The sequence below is a fragment of the Vulpes vulpes genome, chromosome 14 (assembly GCF_048418805.1).
Source record: "Vulpes vulpes isolate BD-2025 chromosome 14, VulVul3, whole genome shotgun sequence".
In the NCBI taxonomy this organism is placed as follows: Eukaryota; Metazoa; Chordata; class Mammalia; order Carnivora; family Canidae; genus Vulpes; species Vulpes vulpes.
The window spans coordinates 100869002-100886562 of NC_132793.1; the positions used below are offsets into that span (position 1 = coordinate 100869002).

Consider the following 17561-nt stretch of genomic DNA (forward strand, 5'->3'; position numbering starts at 1 on the left):
TGTAATTTGATTTTACATATTGAAAAGATCAGATGATATCCCAGAAAAACTGATTCAGAATGATTAACACAAAACTAGGAGCTTCAGGGGACACATGGGTGGCTCAGTGGTTGGGCACCTGCCTTTGGCTCAGGGTGTGATCCTTGGGTCTGGGACCAAGTCCCATATCGGGCTCCCTGCAACAAGCCTGCTTCTCCCTCTGCCTGTGTCTCTGCCTCACTCTTTCTGTGTCTCTCATGAATAAAAAAAATCTTATATATATAAAAAAAAAGACTAAGAGCTTCAGGTTTTATATTGTTTCGAGGGATGAGAAAACTGACTTCTAAATCAGAATTTGTAGATTGACGCACCCAGCTATCATAAAAAATTAAAGGGCAAGCAAGGCAAAAAGAAAACCAAAAAAGAAGCAAGAAGTATTTTATGATGCACACTTGTGTGTGTGTGCGCGCGTGTGTATGCTTATGTATAAATGAGATAAACGACAGCAATGACACAAGGGACAGCAGAGAGGCATTAGTATTATTTTGCTACTATAAGATATCTGCACTGCCAAAAAATTATGCTGTAAAGAAATATTACCTAACAAAACTATGGATGCTGAATTACTAGGTAAAAAATAAACTGGGTATAGAATAGTAAGAAAAGACCAAAAAAGTATACTTCATATTCCTAGGACTTCTAAAACAGAGTATCATGAACACAATTTAGCTTTTTCTTTGCTGCTCACTGTTAACTTCTGTCAGTGAATGCACTCTGACTCTGAGATACCCTCTGGGAACGCAGGCACAGGGTTGTCTGGTCCCAAGCAACTCTGCTGAAGTAAAGAAAGCAGGCAAAGAAACAAACTGCTTTGTAAAGTTCGATTTTTCGGTTTTCCTTGTTATGAGTGTCTCCTGAACTACTTTTATGACCTTCCTTAATCTTCAGATGGAGACAGGACATTTGCACTGTTTCCTCCAGATGTCCTCTTGTCATGTAACTCCACAAACCTCAATCCCTCACCCTTGATTTTCCTTCCTTTTCACATTCACATAATCACACATTCTTTCAGTGAAACAGGAAGGGAATCTAGTGGAATCTCATCTTACATGAGTTTAAGCTGTAAGCCATCAAAAGAGATGGAAACATACATAGCCCCCCATCCCTGACATTGCCGTAGTCTTCCTTCCTCAATGGCACTGCTGCTTTTTTTCTTCCAGCTAGCACTAGCTAGGGACCATACAGACTGAAATCTGTATTGTGTCTATAAGCATTAAAGTCACTCCAAGCAGCAGAAGATGCTTATGAGAGGCACTTGACAGCCACAGTAAGAGCTGAGACAGGGATCCCTGGGTGGTGCAGTAGTTTGGCGCCTGCCTTTGGCCCAGGGCGCGATCCTGAAGACCTGGGATCGAATCCCACATCGGGCTCCCGGTGCATGGAGCCTGCTTCTCCCTCTGCCTGTGTCTCTGCCTCTCTCTCTCTGTGTGACTATCATAAATAAACTAAAAAAATTTATTAAAAAAAAAAAAAAAGAGCAGAGACAGAGAAGAGCCGATCCCAGGCTCCTATTTCACACTCACTCCAGGCACACATGAATGGAGCAGAATTGTGCGTGACATCAGTCTGTATTTGGAATTTTCATCCTTTATCTTTTTTCCAAATGGTAAGAGTTGAATCTGTATGAGTTAAATATGTTCATCTGAGCCCACCTGTACTCCCTACACACAAGAGGATGTGTTAGTTCGGGGCATTCACTCATTTTCACCAGAAGAATGTGACCTCAAGCAGTATCTGTTTTCAAATATGCTTAACATCACAAAATGGTAAGAGCTGGAAGGAGGAAATGAAGATAAGATGTGAACCCTGTCCTCAACGGGTTTAGAATCAAGTAAGGAAGATAAAGCATGAACAAAATGAACTGTAATAAAAGGAAGGCTGTAATAGTACTCTGATCCTAGTACAAAATGCTACGGAAGTTCAGAGGAGGGTGGGCCTCGAACTGGTAAATGGAGAAGGTATATGGGCAGAGGAGACAGCACATTGCCCTGTAACTCATGAACTATTCTCCATGCTCCCCTAACAGTTCTTTAATAAAAGGACTCCTCACTCACTGGCTTCATGTTTGACACTGTTTGAGTATATACAGTTGACTGCAGCAAAGCATGCTCATTGTATATTATTCCTTTTTTCCAATTTTTTTCTCTTTCCCAAAGAATGCCTATTGTGAGTCAGAATGCTCCGTGAAATAAGTTCTTAAAGATATGCCAGCAAGACTTTCTTACTCGTCTACCTTTTCATCCTCCTTCACCTCCTGCCTATCTTCAGTATTTTGCAATGCTGGTCCCAAATGGTAAGTACAGGTACTGGGTAAAGGAAATGACCCAGGCCTTGTCCTCTTGAGTTTCATCCTCTCTCTGATTGGTTATCTACTAACAAAACATGACCCAGATACATTTCTTTCCACACTGAGGATGCTAGAGCAGGAGACGACACTAAGGGCAACATGTGGAGAGCACAGGCTCTGGAACCAGCAAATCCAGGGTCTGAATTCTGTCTCGGCTACGTATCAGAATTGTGTAGCCTTCGAGAAACTGAGGTTTCCTATCTCTGAGCTCAGCTTCTTCTTTGGTAAAATGGGGAGAACTAGAGTTCTTACCTGAGAACTAGAGTTTTTGCCTCATCTAAAGACAAAATAAAATGATGCAGGAAATAAATGAGACATTGTACTTCAGGCACCTAGCTATTATGTGCCTGAAATGTAAATAAGCATTTGATGAATACTAGTTAATAATTAGTATTATTTTTAATTTTTATTTATTTATTCATGAGAGACAGAGAGAGAGAGAGAGACAGAGACACAGGCAAAGGGAGAAGCAGGCTCCCTGTGAGGAGCCCAATGTGGGACTCGATCCCAGGACCCCAAGATCACAACCTGAGCCAAAGGCAGACTTTCAACCACTGAGCCACCCAGGCGTCCCGTTAATAGAGTAATTATAATCAAAATCATCTTGTACAACCTCCTTCCCAATGCAGGAATTACTTTAGGTCTTGAGGCAGAACAGATCCTTCCCCTAAGTGGAGAGAGTCCACTGCGTTTCTAAGCTGCCCAGCCTACTGTGGAACAACAGTAACTGTCAGAAATGTTCTTAATTGTTCTGAGCTGTGATGTGCTTGGAACCATTTCCATCCCCTGCCCTTACCTCTGCCTGCTGAAGCCGCAATAAATAAGTCCCTGCCCTCTACTCTGGGATTATCACTCTTCTTTATCTGACCAAATGGCAGGAAGTCAGGTAAGAGAAGCACAATTTATTTGACCATCAAGAAAAAATTTCAAGTGCCATGATCCAATCCACAAACCTGTTTTTAAGGAGATGATCTACATCCCCTTAGCTCCCATTCCTCCTAAAGCACTGCTCCTGGGATGGTCATGGGCCCTGCTCCACTCTCTCTAGCCCTTTACATGCTGGATCAGAAACTTGTGAATTTATTACATCCCTAAATACAAGTTATATCAGTAACTCAGTATTGCTGTAGCACAAAGCTCAAAGCAGGAAATGGTGAGAGGTAAGCCTAGAGAGGCAGGCTGGGACAGGTGTCAGAGATCTTTGTAAACAATGTGAAAAGGCCTCAGTGCCATTACTTTGGCAATGGCCCCCAACTCTTTCTACACTAATGAAAATGCATTTGTATGACACATTTCCTCAATCACACAGGTGTCATTTCACATTCATAAGGGTTCTCAGGGCAAGGAGTGAGGCAGGTCCTCCTTCTCTTTAGGAATCACTACTGTGGGACACCTGAGTAGCTCAGCGGTTTACAGCCGGCCTCTGGCCCAGGGCATGATCCTGGAGTCCTGGGATCAAGTCCCACATCGGGCTCCTTGCATGGAGCCTGCTTCTCCCTCTGCCTGTGTCTCTGCCTCTCTCTCTCTCTCTTTCTCTCTCATGTGTCTCTCATGAATAAATAAATAAATAAATAAATAAATAAATAAATACGTCTTTAAAAAAAAAAAAAGAATCACTACTGTATAGGATACAGAGCCCCTGAATAACTCAAACAAGGGAGGCAGACAGTCAAAACACATTTTTAATGTCATTAGGCAGGTGTGTAAAGGATAGATTTAAGGGAGTAATACTGGAGGCAGAGAGAACAGTGGGAAAAAAGTAAAAATAAAGACAAGATCACTATTTCTTGAGATAGACAACTACTTACTAACTCTAATCCTCAAAATAACCAAAAGTGGTGGCTGTTACTGTATTTCACCAAAGCCAAGTTACTGTACTCCACCAATTATAAAAACACCATTATTTTACGTACCACTAAAAGAGAAAAATATTGCCAATTAAACTATGAAGTGCCAGTGAAGTAAGACAAATCCTGACCTGGGATGTGAACGTGACAAATATATCAAAAACGGGAGTGCAAGAATCAATGAAGTATGGTATCATCCCTGTTTTACAACTGATGACAGTGAGGCACTAGGATGTCTTTCTTCAAGATGGTTGCTTATGTAGCACAACTAGAATCCAGTAAAGACAGAAGTCTACAAAGTCACTTCAGGCAGAACTTCCTCAAGGAATATAGGAACTCCTTCTGCATCCATTCAAAGACTATCCATCTCCCAAGGGAGCAAGAGCAAAGCAGAGTCCTACCTTGAAACTAGTGAGCATGCACAGGTCATAAACCTTAAAAGTCAAGGACTAATTAAAATCTGGTTTACAAAAAGAGGCCTCTCACTGTGCTGATCAGATATATCTAAAAAGCACTTCGAAAAGTTTTTTAAAAACCACACATAGAGGGCAGCCCAGGTGGCTCAGCATTTTAGCACCGACTTCAGCCCAGGGCATGATCCTGGAGACCCAGGATCGAGTCCGACGTCGAGCTCCCTGCATGGAGCCTGCTTCGCCCTCTGCCTGTGTCTCTGCGTCTCTCATGAATAAATAAATAAAATCTTAAAAAAAAAAAAAAAAACCCACACAAAGAGAATTAGGACACAAATTTATTACATGTCAACTGATCAACTATATTTCAGTGCCCTGTGCTGTTCAGAAAATCAACAAAGCATTACAAACTGATGCTCTTCTAAGAATTTTCAATATACTGGAAACAATGGAGACTAAAAACTTTAGAAGAAGGGCAAGACAAATAACCTAAAGAACTAGAACACTGAAATTCAGAGAAGGCTTCATCAAAGGGCTGGGCCTTGAAGCCTGGAAAGCCTGACACGACGAAAAGTGAGGGTGTTGGGAGGAAGGGGGACTGGTGTGGGCACAGGCAAAGAGGTACAAATTGTCATAGTATGTACGGAAGTATATATGGAAGACCTGTCTGATGGGCCTGAGAGGTCTGTGTCCCAAAGCAGAGAGATCCTAAGGGCAATGAGGGTCCACAATCCAGAGATCCTTGGACACAAAAGGGAAGAATGTCAACAGGAGGGAAAATGGGAGAAATATTTTCTATGGAAGATTAGACAAGTGAGGGAGGTTGGCGGAGAGACTGGATATAGCTGCTAGAACTATAATGTTAGTTACCTGGATTCAGGTCAGAGGAAGAAAAAAAAAAAGAAAAAAGAGAAAAAAAAGAAGAAGTAGACCTTCTGAAAATACTGAAAGAACCAAGACCACCTGGTGATCACTTGGAACTGGAAGGTAAAGCAGGCATCTCTGAGACTGCATGCCCTGAAGGAAGATAATGTACTGACATGCTGGGGAAGTTGAGAAGATACTGGGTGGAGAAGTTAGTGGGTGAAAGGTAGGCAGGAGAGGAGGTAGAGTGGGGAGAATATGGGTGGTCTGGTGTGATGGCAGATCATCCAGATGAAGGAGTATCGCACACTTTGGGAAATACAGCCTTTAACTTGGTTAGAATGAAATGTAGATGTCATGGGACACCTAGATGTCTGCTGGTTGGGTGTCTGACTGTTGGCTTTGGCTTGAGTCATGTCCTTGGGGTCATGGGATTGAGCTGGGATTTTCTGCTTTTCCCTTTGCCCCTCTCCCTGCTTGGCAAACGCACTCTTGCTCTCTTGCTGTCTCTATAAAATAAAATTAAATAAATAAATAAAATCTTTTTTTTTTTTTTAAGAAAGAAATGTAGATATCATCACCATTTTGATCAAACCATATGTGTGCTCAAGGATGAATATATGCATAAAGAGAAAGCCAGCAGGGTGCCCAGGGACTGAGATATGGGCCACACACCCATTTTTCTCACTCTGTAGCTAGGAAAAGGAGCACCAGTCTTAAAGCCCAGGGGGTCAGGCCCAGTCAGCAGAGAGCCTTCCTTTCTTGAGGTTTCCATAATCAACATTAAATATGACACATACAGGGTAAATTCAGGCATGTAGATTCTGAAAAATCTAAAGGGCCACACTTATGTAGCGACTGGTCAAAAAACAGGGAAGTGCTCAGCTCCTGGCTTTGACAGGAGAACTCTTCTTTAGTACTCTCAGCAGTTAAACCAGTGGGGGTGGACCAGGGCAGGCCTCTACCACAGCTGCTGAAAATATCTCATGGTACCATGGCACAACTAGCTGACATCACAAATGGGTTCAATAATTTGTTCTCTACAGAATGTGAACCTTAATTCTTGAGGTCATAAATAGATAAGGCCACAAAGATTTCACAATGACTGAGAATTAAATGGAGTATATTGCTTTCACCAAGCCTATAGATCCATCTGCTTTCAGGCTAATAAATGTATCCTAAGGCACACTCTGGGCCATTACCCTTGCTCTGCACACACTCCCTTGGCCCTCCCCACTTGTGCTCTGGGCATAAATCATAGTTCCTAGGCTAGGGTAAAGGGACTAATTTGCAAACCATCTATCAATTTATCTGGCTTCAAGCTCAGACTCTGCCTTAGAGCAACAGAGAGCGATTTAACTGTTTACAATGCTAGGCAATAAAGCTTGTATAGAAAGAGAATTGCCTGTATTCTTCAGTGGAGTTGGCCTTAAGACCCCAAGCAATAAACAGGCAATACATTGTCAAAAGTACAAACATTTGTCAAAAGTAATTCCCTACACTTACCTAGTTCCCCTCCCCAGAGGCAATAACTCTAATTTCTTCTGTAACAATGGCTTACAATGACCTAACTCTTATTACACAGGTGACCCTTGAATTACTTGGGAGCTAGGAGCACTGACCAACAACCGCCCCCTTCAACACACAGAGTAAAAAATCTGCATGGAAATTCTGACTTTCCCAAAACTTAACTCCTAATAGCCTACTGTTAAATGGGAGCCTTGCTGATAATATAAACAGTCAAGTAACACGTACTTTGTATGCTGTAATGTATTCTATAGTGTATTCTTACAATAAAGCTAGAGAAAACATTAAGAAAATCATAAGGAAGAGAAATATAGAGTACTAGACTATATTTATTAAAAAAAAAAAAACTTGCATATAAGTGGGCCCATACAGTTCAAAACCATGTTGTTCAATGGTCACTATATCTCCCGTTTCTCACTTCCATCCAGCCATACTGGCCTCCAGGTCGCTGTACCTGCTATTCTATCTACTCAGAATGTTTCTGTCCAGAAAGCCACATCTTGCTCACTTCTCCTAGTTTTTTGGATATTTACTCACACCTTATCAGAGATACCTTCCCCAGCCACCAGATATACCCAACCCTTAGCCGGCTCTATTTTCTCCCCTGCCTTATTACCACCTGATCTATATTTTGTCTTCCCCTACCAGATAAAAGGTTCATGAAGATAGGAATGTTTTATTAACTTTCCCAAGCACCTAGAATAGTGGATGGATAAATGTACTCAACGATTGAGTAACTAGAATGTTACCAAGTACTGTTAACCAGATTCACAGTAGTGAACGAGACAGTCTGATCTCCACCTTAATAATGGTATGAGGGAGAAAAGGGGCAAACAAACAAGAGCTATGTGCTACCATGATTCCCTGTCCACATATAAGTTCCTAAGGCATAAGTCATATAGTTCCTATGTGGCGGAACCAGGATTCAAGCCCAGGGATGCAGGCTCTGGACTCTGTGCTCTTAATCAGATAAGTAAGCAAAAACACACTACATTAGAGGCAATGGCAAAAGTAGTTGAAGGGTGCTGAGGGGCGGAGGAGAACAAGGCAAGATACTCATTTCCATCTATGGGTAGGGAGAGGAATGTGAGAAAGGTTTTTTGAAGACTAGCTTCCTTGAAGGGTGAGTCAACTCTCAGGTGACAACTGAGAGTTGTCAGTCTGGGGATGCAGGGGGCTACAGATTCAGTTTTGGACATAAGCGAGTTTGAACTGAAGTGAGTTCGGTTGGTAATTTAGAAGTTACCAACAGAGATAACTGTATGAGATTTCCTGAGAGTGTCGAAAAGAAAAGAGAAGAGTGATTAATATACGAGGGGTCAGCAGCCCAAAAAGCCAGATGGAATGGTCAGTACAGTTGAACGTGTGCAATGGGGACTAGGAACCAATAATGCTTTAAGGAGGAAGTGTGGAAATGGCTTGATGAGAAGGTCCCTGGGAAATGCCCACTGGACTCACCACCACAGAGGATGAGGCTCTCTACAGTCTGCTCACTATTCACTCCTTCAAACTGTGCCAACACCCAACAGGGCATCTGCACATGTATCAGGCAGGAGCCCTACTGGCATTTAGTCTAGGGGGTCAGGGATGCTAAATACCAGCAATTCTATGAAAAACTACACTACCCAAAAGGTCAATAAGGCTCCATTGGCAGACCCTGAGTAGCTGGAGCTGAATGTTTGGTTGAGTCCAAGTCTCCCCTAATGTTCACAGACTCCTGCCCACCCTTTGCCATACCTTCACTTCCTACTGCTTTATCTTTTTGAATTCTGGTTTTAGAATGAAAAATGAACAATTCTTTGATTGTCTACATATCTATCATAATATTCATGCTTTAAAACTGTCAAATTCTGAAATTTAATGAAAGAACGTGGGTTTTTAATGTTCTAAGCATTTCAGCCTGAGACTTGGCTTGCTGATTTTCTTTTTATAAATTTATTTTTTATTGGTGTTCAACTTGCCAACATATAGAATAACATCCAGTGCTCATCCCATCAAGTGCCCCCCTCAGTGCCCATCACCCAGTCACCCCCCCCCCCCCGCCCACCTCCCTTTCAACCACCCCTAGTTCATTTCCCAGAGTTTGGAGTTTCTCATGTTCTGTCTCCCTTTCTGATATTTCCCACTCATTTTTCCCCTTTCCCCTTTATTCCCTTTCACTATTTTTTATATTCCCCAAATGAGTGAGACCATATAATGTTTGTCCTTCTCTGACTGACTTATTTCACTCGGCATAATACCCTCCAGTTCCATCCATGTCGAAGCAAATGGTGGGTATTTGTCGTTTCTAATGGCTGAGTAATATTCCATTGTATATATATACTGCATCTTCTTTATCCATTCATCTTTCGATGGACACCGAGGCTCCTTCGACAGTTTGGCTATTGTGGACATTGCTGCTATAAACATCGGGGTGCAGGCGTCCCGGCGTTTCACTGCATCTGTATCTTTGGGGTAAATCCCCAGCAGTGCAATTGCTGGGTCATAGGGCAGATCTATTTTTAACGCTTCCAGGAACCTCCACACAGTTTTCCAGAGTGGCTGCAGCAGTTCACATTCCCACCAACAGTGCAAGAGGGTGGCTTGCCAATTTGTTATACAGGAATATTACCACCTCCTTTACAAAAGATGACTGGGCGTAAAGTTCCCAGTGTAATGTCTAGCACCAGGCAGCTGCCCAATCAATATTAATTTCCCTTTCTGTGACTACCCCTCCTCTTGATGAGTGCTCTACCCAGGAATTTATATAGCCTTCATTGCTCCTCTGTGGCAGCACTGATCTTCCACCTCAGGCTGCTAGGGTTTTTCCCCATCTAGTTGACTTTGGGCTGCCACACCTATGGTACTCTCCCAAGCTCACCCATGTTGTTACCAGAACAGACCGCTGCATTCACAGGCTGCCTAACATGCTCCCATGTCTAGGACCCAACACCTAGCCAAAAGTGGAGATGGGCCACCATCTACCCTGCCTACCTCCATTTCAGAGCCTAGCCTCAGAAATAGCCATCTCTTCAAAGTCCCACTCTTCTCTCTACCTCTGATTACATATCATTAAATAAAAGAACTCATGATTAGATATTATATTTTTCTATATACATTTTCTATATATATATAAGCATACATACATACTTTAGTTTTACGAAATACTACATGCAAAGATAATATATATGTGTGTGTGTGTGTGTGTGTGTGTATATATATACACACATGTGACTAAATGCAGTGCTTGTGTTCACTTCTATAAGAGGTGGTGTAAAAAGAGAGCCCCCTCATATAACATGCTGCCTACTAAGAAATTACACTCAACTTATGGAATCTTTTCCAAAAATGTTGCTTACTAAGGAATGCCTCTATGGGACCCACCTTTCTAGCTGGACTATGAGCTTCTTGAGAGTTGGGCATTTGTTCCATTTTTGTATCTCTATATCTAGCACAGCGTCCTTCTCATTAATGTTTCTTATTCGTCTAATAACCAGAGGGAGGAAAAAGACAAAAAACATTCTCAACAGACATTAGTACTTTAGGTCAGAGAACCAAGGTAAGGATAGACAATTTGAGGAAAGCCTCTAAAAGGAAGGAGGTAACTGTCTCCCAGATATGGAAGCAATTTATTCTGTTGAGAAATTTTAATTTTTTTTAAAGGAATTTTAATTTCTTAAACACCTTAACTTTACATGATAGGTATAGGATATGAATGCCATAAATTCTGGTAGAGAAACTGAAAAGCTGCTACATGAGATGCTTTTAAGAGTCAATCATGCTTCCTTCTTACATGAGCATTCTTTCAGATAACAAAACTTCTAAGTTCTTGCTTATAAAGTGATTCTGAAAATGTCAGCTTTTCTTCTAAGAAAATACATGAAAAAAGTGTGGTAGTCATTAGTATTATTTCTAACTATTTCAGGTTCCCTCTAACCCTGGGTGCATTGGAGGAGTGCACTTCTCTAGTCACTTAGGTGTAGGCAGGTAACTTCCCCGGACCAATGAAATGTGAGTACGGTGGGGTGGTGTGTCATTTTAAGAGCCAGGGCACAAGTGCCCAGCTGGAAGTAGAGGTTGAGGAGGATTTCATCAGCCTAAACACCCAAGTGACTATAGTGAACAGAAACACCACAATGGCCACACAGCATAAGTGAGGGATAAACCCTGTGGCTATATAAGCTACTGGAATTATGGAGTTATATATTACCTTGTCTACCTAGATTGATACAAACATCAAGCCTGGCAAAGGGTTCTCAACTAGGGATTAAGAAATTCTGGGTTTTGCCTCAGAATAGGCCAATTCTCTCTTGAATCATCAAGGATAACAGCAAGAACAATGGAATTAATCTCAATCCCAGCCTTTTAGGGGGCCTACAAATCAACAATATATAATTTGTTTTATCTGCAACATATCCCAGTAATATCATTAGTAATAAGCCTTGCCATTGACTACAATCTTGACAAACAGTGGGTTTTATTGAAAAGGAAGGATAACAAACGGAGGCCTCTAAAGGTCAGATTTTACTGTGTTGTGTACACTGTCATCCTAATGCCCTTAACCATTAATAAGGAATGATTAAACAAAGTAAATAGGCTCTGTGCAATTTCAATTGGCAGACAATGAGGCAGTGCAAAGTTCAAGTAAGGAAAGTAAAACGTGTAGTGTAGCAGACAATAAGAGTGGTTTGGAGCAGTCTTAGCTTTTCTTTCTTTCTAAACAAAGTATAGTGACATAGGAAATTTAAGAAATCATCATTGCTAGTCTCTGTCAGTTGTTCTGAAAGGATAAGATATTGGCCTCTGAAAAATATTCTGTTACAGAATTCTTATCTATCAAGCATCAGTAGAGAAGGGCTCAGGATGCGATGGGACAAATGGCTGGCCTACACTCCCCTCCTCTCTCTTAGGCATTTTCAAAAAAAAAATAAGTAGCCAGGGATGCTTAGCAGGCCAACTAGCACCTTCTCAAGCACTAAAACTCAAACAGAATGTCTTATTCTTCTATGCCAAAACAGCAACTCCTTCATCACTAAAAACAAACAAAATATGTGTCCCTCACTTTTTCTTCCATTCTTGGAGACTAGCAATCAGAATACCTGCTTTATGTCACTAGGGTGTGGAGGACCTGACTGTCATTAAGGTGTGGAGCACCTTAATGGGCTCTGTTATCACAAGCTATGTTCCCAGAAGGGACATTAAATGAGCACCCTCCTTTATTACGTTTATGATCCTTTCATCTTGGGCTCACCAGTTCTTTCTAATCTTGAGCAATCAGCATTTTTCCATTTCAGCAGCCTATACTTAGCAGAGATTTTTAAATTCCATACTGAGGTTTCTTGGCTTCAGACTCACCCAAAAGCATATGTTCCAAGTCTCCTGAGACAGCCCATTGCAAACTCAAGACTAGAAAAAGGCTAGATAAATTCCCTTGGCACCACCACTGAATTATAATTCTGATGACCAAATTTTGAAAGCCGTCAACGAGTGCCAAATCCAGCTTTGCTGATAAAGCACTAGTAGATCAAAATGTTAGGCTACCCACATAGTTTTCTTTGAACAAAACTCAATTCACCATAATTAACATCAACACCCAACTTAGTCATGACATTGAGCTGTGTTTGGGGATTTCTGAAAGCAAAAGGGAACTAACCATCCCAGGTAAGATAAGCTCCAAATGGCACAGTCTGTATTGAAGACTATCCCAAAGACTGTGAAATCAGACTTCATCCAGCCTGCAGCAGTTTAAATCATGAACAACCTTTTGAGTCTAGTTACCTGGGAATCTTTGGGACACTTCATGTGACGACTACCCTACCCCACTCAGGTACCATGCTGGATTTAGTAAGGACGACAGGGCAAACCACGGTCTAATCAAGTAGGGAAAACATACCAACTTATATAGACTAAGGTACACATAGCCAGAAATAGCACTATAAATGGTCCACAGAGATCATGATAGGCTAGTGTAAGGAAGATAAGCTTTAGGGGGTAGGATTCAAGCTGAGCCTGAAAGACGGGCTGGATTCAGTTATAAAAAGATGTAAAAAAGCAATTCAGGCAGAGATTCTGAGCAGGAATTACAACATGACTAAGACTAGTCCAGTCTGGCTGCAGCAAGAGGTATCTGGCAAGAAGTAATGGTAAGCAAGGCTAAGATAAAATAGGGACAACTGTCGACACCCTTGAATGTCTGGCCAGCAGATCAAGGCTTGATAACAGGGACCAAAACTGGTCTGTGTTCAAGGGAGCAGATAGTCCAACAGGTGCTTGAGGGAAAAAAATATAATTATGACATGCAGGGTCAACAAGAAGATAACAGAAATAAGATTTGAAAGCCTAACAGACACAACATAACTAAAGACAGTGCTTGACCCATAGTCAGAATCAGTAACAAAAATATAATGGACATTACTGGGGTAAGAGAGGAAATTTAAATATGAGCTATATATTGAGTAACAACATTTATTAGTTATGTTAAGTATGTTAAATATGTTAAGCATGTTATGGTTAATTTATTACATTAATTACAGAATTATGTGCAATATGTTATATAAGACAATGTCCTTGCTTTCAGATGTCTGCTGAAGTATTTAGGGATGAGATGTCATGATGTCCGCCACTAACTCAGATGGGTAGAGAAGAAAAGCATATATGTATGTAGAGAGATATAAAAGCAAGTATGCCAAATGTTAATAACTGGTGAATGTAAGAATGGATATAAGGAGTCTATGGAGAGAAGCAACAGATTTTAGCAACTGATTGGCTATTGGTGGTGATTGGCTATTGGTGGTGCCCCTCTGGACAAGGTTTTGGGGTTTTGAGTACATTTGCCAGAGTATGATAGCAGCACCACTGGAAAAGGAAGGCTGGAGGAGGAAATGGTTTTTAGGAGACACATGCTGAGTCTGGCTTTGTCTAAAAAGTAGCAGGGAGAAATAAAATGCTGGAATGAAAGGAGGAAGAAATGCCATCCGGCAGTGGGAAATTCAAAGATGGAACTCAGGCCATACTGGACTAGAAATTATTAGTTTGGGACTTACCCAGGCAGATAATAATTTAAGTCAAAGAAAAGGATGAGATCTAGCTAAAAACAGGACAGCAAGAACGAGGTAAGAGATGACTGACAACATAAGTTAGTGAGAGAGGTGGAAAGAGAATAAGAGAACAGCCAGGAGGCTTCTATGTAACAGAAGCAAAAAGTGGAGAAAGGACTAAGAAGGCAGTGCTCCACAGAAGGATCAGTAACATTGAGTGCTACAGAAATCTTCCAGGTGATACTGGCAAATAGGATTAGGAAATCATCAGCGCCTTTTGGGTCAGAGTGAAAACCAGGTAACAGGGCTCTGGAAAGGGAACAGATGAGGCAGAAATGCAAGACTGAGTGCAAATCACTCACGCATTCAAGACATTCACCTTAAATGCAAGGGTGGAGATAAGACACCAGTTAAAAGAGTAGCAGCAGGACAGGGAGCTGGGTTCTGTGACGGAGTGCAGCCACAGCAGAAGGAACAGGTACAGACATTGTGGTGTATGCCAGGGAGAGACAGGAAAAGGATCTGGTTCTACACATGGAATGAAAGAAACACTTTCCTCTAAGCCAGGAAGAAAGGAAGAGCGAGGAGGTAGAGACTTAGGATAGAGAGGTTTCTTCAAGGTGACATTCCTATTGTCCTCTGACAGGTCCTTTACCTACCTATCAGTAGAAGATACACCTGAATTAGCAACCACTCTACGTGAGGGCACATCACCTGCTGGAAGACACCTTCAGAGACTATAAAGGTAAGCAGGGTGAGGTCCTGGCTCCTTGTGCCATCACTTTCCAAAAATCTCAGGAAATATGGACGATAATTTCCTGACGTCAGGAACTAAAAATAGACAGTTCTATAAACTATAAAAGGAATCTGCAGCAGCAGCAGCAGCAAACTACTTTATGGAACTTATTTGAAGATAAGACACAGAAGAAAGAAAAAAAATTGATGGCTTTTTATTTCCTTTTAAAAGCCACTAGCAGAGATGGACTCTGGGTTTGAACTATGGCTTTCCTTAAAAGAAATTATAATATAGCGCCTTGAACAACTAACAAGCTTAAAGCAACTCTAAATGCTTGCAAAGAGGGCCAAAAAGGTCTCTGAAGTTTCTAAGATTCTTTCCTTTGAAAAGGGAGAGGGACCACCTCAAAAGCACCAGTGAGCTCTGGATGCCTTGAGCCTGTCAAGGAGTCCCAAGGCAAGGATCTCCAGTAAAAATGAGCTTCTGTGATTCTCTTGTACCAAGTTGTTCACAGACCCTCAGAGCCAAGCTAGGTGTTGAGAGAGAAAACTTCACTCCTTTCAACATCCAACCATAAGAATACACTCCCTGCATTCGCCAGAGTGTCATCTGAGAAACAGGAGAGCTGATGGAGACTCAAAATGACAAGAAAGTCCTCTAGATGGCAGTGCTAGCAATGGCAGATTTATGAACAACTACCTCGTTGGGATGAAGAGTAATGAAGGATCATGGCTCAGCAAGAAGCCATTGTCTCTTAAAAAAATCATTCACTCTCTCCACGGGCCACAGAGCATTATGATGACAATCAGCTGAAGAAAACCAGGACCAAGCACATCTAAGGTGAACAGCACAGGATACACCATAAGCTCAGCTCCATAAAATACACATGGCAGTTCCTAGCCCCTCGCTGGCTATCTCCCAACTTTAACTTGACACGTGAGGACACAAGCCATGTCAAAGTTATGTCAGCAGCAGATCTGAGAACATGTACTTTGCACCACTTCAATTCTGCCTGATAGTCTGCTTCCCTACAGAATATCACCAACCTCAAACTATGTTATAAATGTCTGAGTCACTCTATATTACTCTTTGGGAAAGTTACAAACTTTACTGGCAAGATAAAAGACCGTGTGTCATGATTCTTCCGAAGTTACACTGTCACTGGATTATGCCAAGGAAACTCATTTTACTATCAACATGAAACAATTTCTCTCACCTTTGTTGTGGCAGCCAGTCATTACAGTGACATTACTGCCTTCTACCAAAAAGTCTGTCTGTAAAAAAATGAACTGTGACATAGGCCCAGTAATCTCATGTGTGTGTTAAAACTGGTAACTGATCTTGGCAAAACACTCCCAAAACTATTAATAAATTCTTAAATGAAACACGTCTGGGACTATACCTAGAGTAAAAAGCCACAAGAAAGTACATAAAGGTGTGTAGAGGTAGATAGAGATATACTAGGCTTTTAGTTTTCTTTTCTTTCCTTTCTTCTTTCTTTGTTTCTTTTTCTTTGTTTCTTTCTTTCTTTTTCTTTTTTTTAATCTTTCTTTCTTTTTCTTTTTTTTAATCTTTCTTTCTTTCTTTCTTTCTTTCTTTCTTTCTTTCTCTCTCCCTCCCTCTTTCTTTCTTTCTTTCTTTCTTTCTTTCTTTCTTTCTTTCTTTCTCTCTCTCTCTCTCTCTCTTTCTTTCTTTCTTTCTTTCTTTCTTTCTTTCTTTCTTTCTTTCTTTCTTTCTTCTTTCAAGATTTTAGTTATTTGTTCATGAGAGACACAGAGAGAGAGGCAGAGACATAGGCAGAGGGAAAAGCAGGCTCCTTAAGGGGAGCCTGATGTGGTACTCGATCCCAGGACCGTGGGATCATGACCTGAGCCAAAGGCAGACACTCAACCACTGAGCCACCCAGGCATCCTAGGCTTTTAACTTTCTAATAACCCTGGTTAGAGAGAGAAGGTACCTTATCCATATGGAAGATCAAATCCAATTCACAAACATTTTCAAAACACTTATCCAAGGTCTCCACAAAAACCTAGGAAACAAGGAAAAATAGATCAAGAAATAGGAACATATTCACATCTTTATAAATGTCACATTTAAAAGTAAAGGGGGGCAGTCATGATACTATTTACCTTAGGATAAATCTCAAAACAAACCAAAAAACTACCAACTTAGGCAATCATCTTACCTATCCCAATTTAGAGGGCACAGTCTAAGACAGGACAGTCTTGTTTTTGGTAGAGCAATACAACTGGTATTAAACACACGGGGTTTTCTTCCCCTCTCTATAAGGTGCTAATTTACATAGGAAAATAACAAATTGAAATATCAACTACTTGCAGTATTATGTCCTTTCCACAAGTCTCCATATATACCCATACAAAAAATTTTTATTATGGTATTGTCATAGTTTTGTCCTAATTTCAATTAACTCAAAACACCTTTCCACGAATCAATTAACATACAACTTTTTTTTTTTAACTTAATATAACATTTAAACAGAAAAGTGTATAAATGATAAGGGTGCAGCTTAATGAATGTTCAGAATGAACATGCCACATAACCAACCACCATCCAGATATTGCAATGGAATATTAACAGCTCCTAGATGATCTCCTCATGTCCCTTCAGACAAAGCACCCTCTCCAAAGGTAGCCACCATCCTGATTCCAATCATCACAGCTTAGTTCTGCCTGTCTGTGAACTTACATAGGTGATTTCATACATGTCTGCTTTTTGTCTGACTTTTGTTCAACAGTGCTTGTGAATTCTTCTGTG

At 41.0% G+C, this 17561-nt stretch overlaps 1 protein-coding gene across 2 annotated transcripts in view; it reads right to left on the minus strand.

Moving 5' to 3' along the window:
- The window catches only part of AP3S2 (adaptor related protein complex 3 subunit sigma 2), a 61049-nt gene that overhangs the window by 20685 nt on the left and 22803 nt on the right, over nucleotides 1–17561 (minus strand). Inside the window, exon 4 of one of the 2 annotated variants that reach the window (XM_026000962.2) lies at nucleotides 16744–16815. The exons of the other annotated variant lie outside the window; for it this stretch is intronic. Within the exon in view, the coding sequence (XP_025856747.1) occupies nucleotides 16744–16815 (72 nt within the window). The remainder of the gene's footprint in view (nucleotides 1–16743; nucleotides 16816–17561) is intronic. 2 annotated transcript variants of the gene reach the window in all.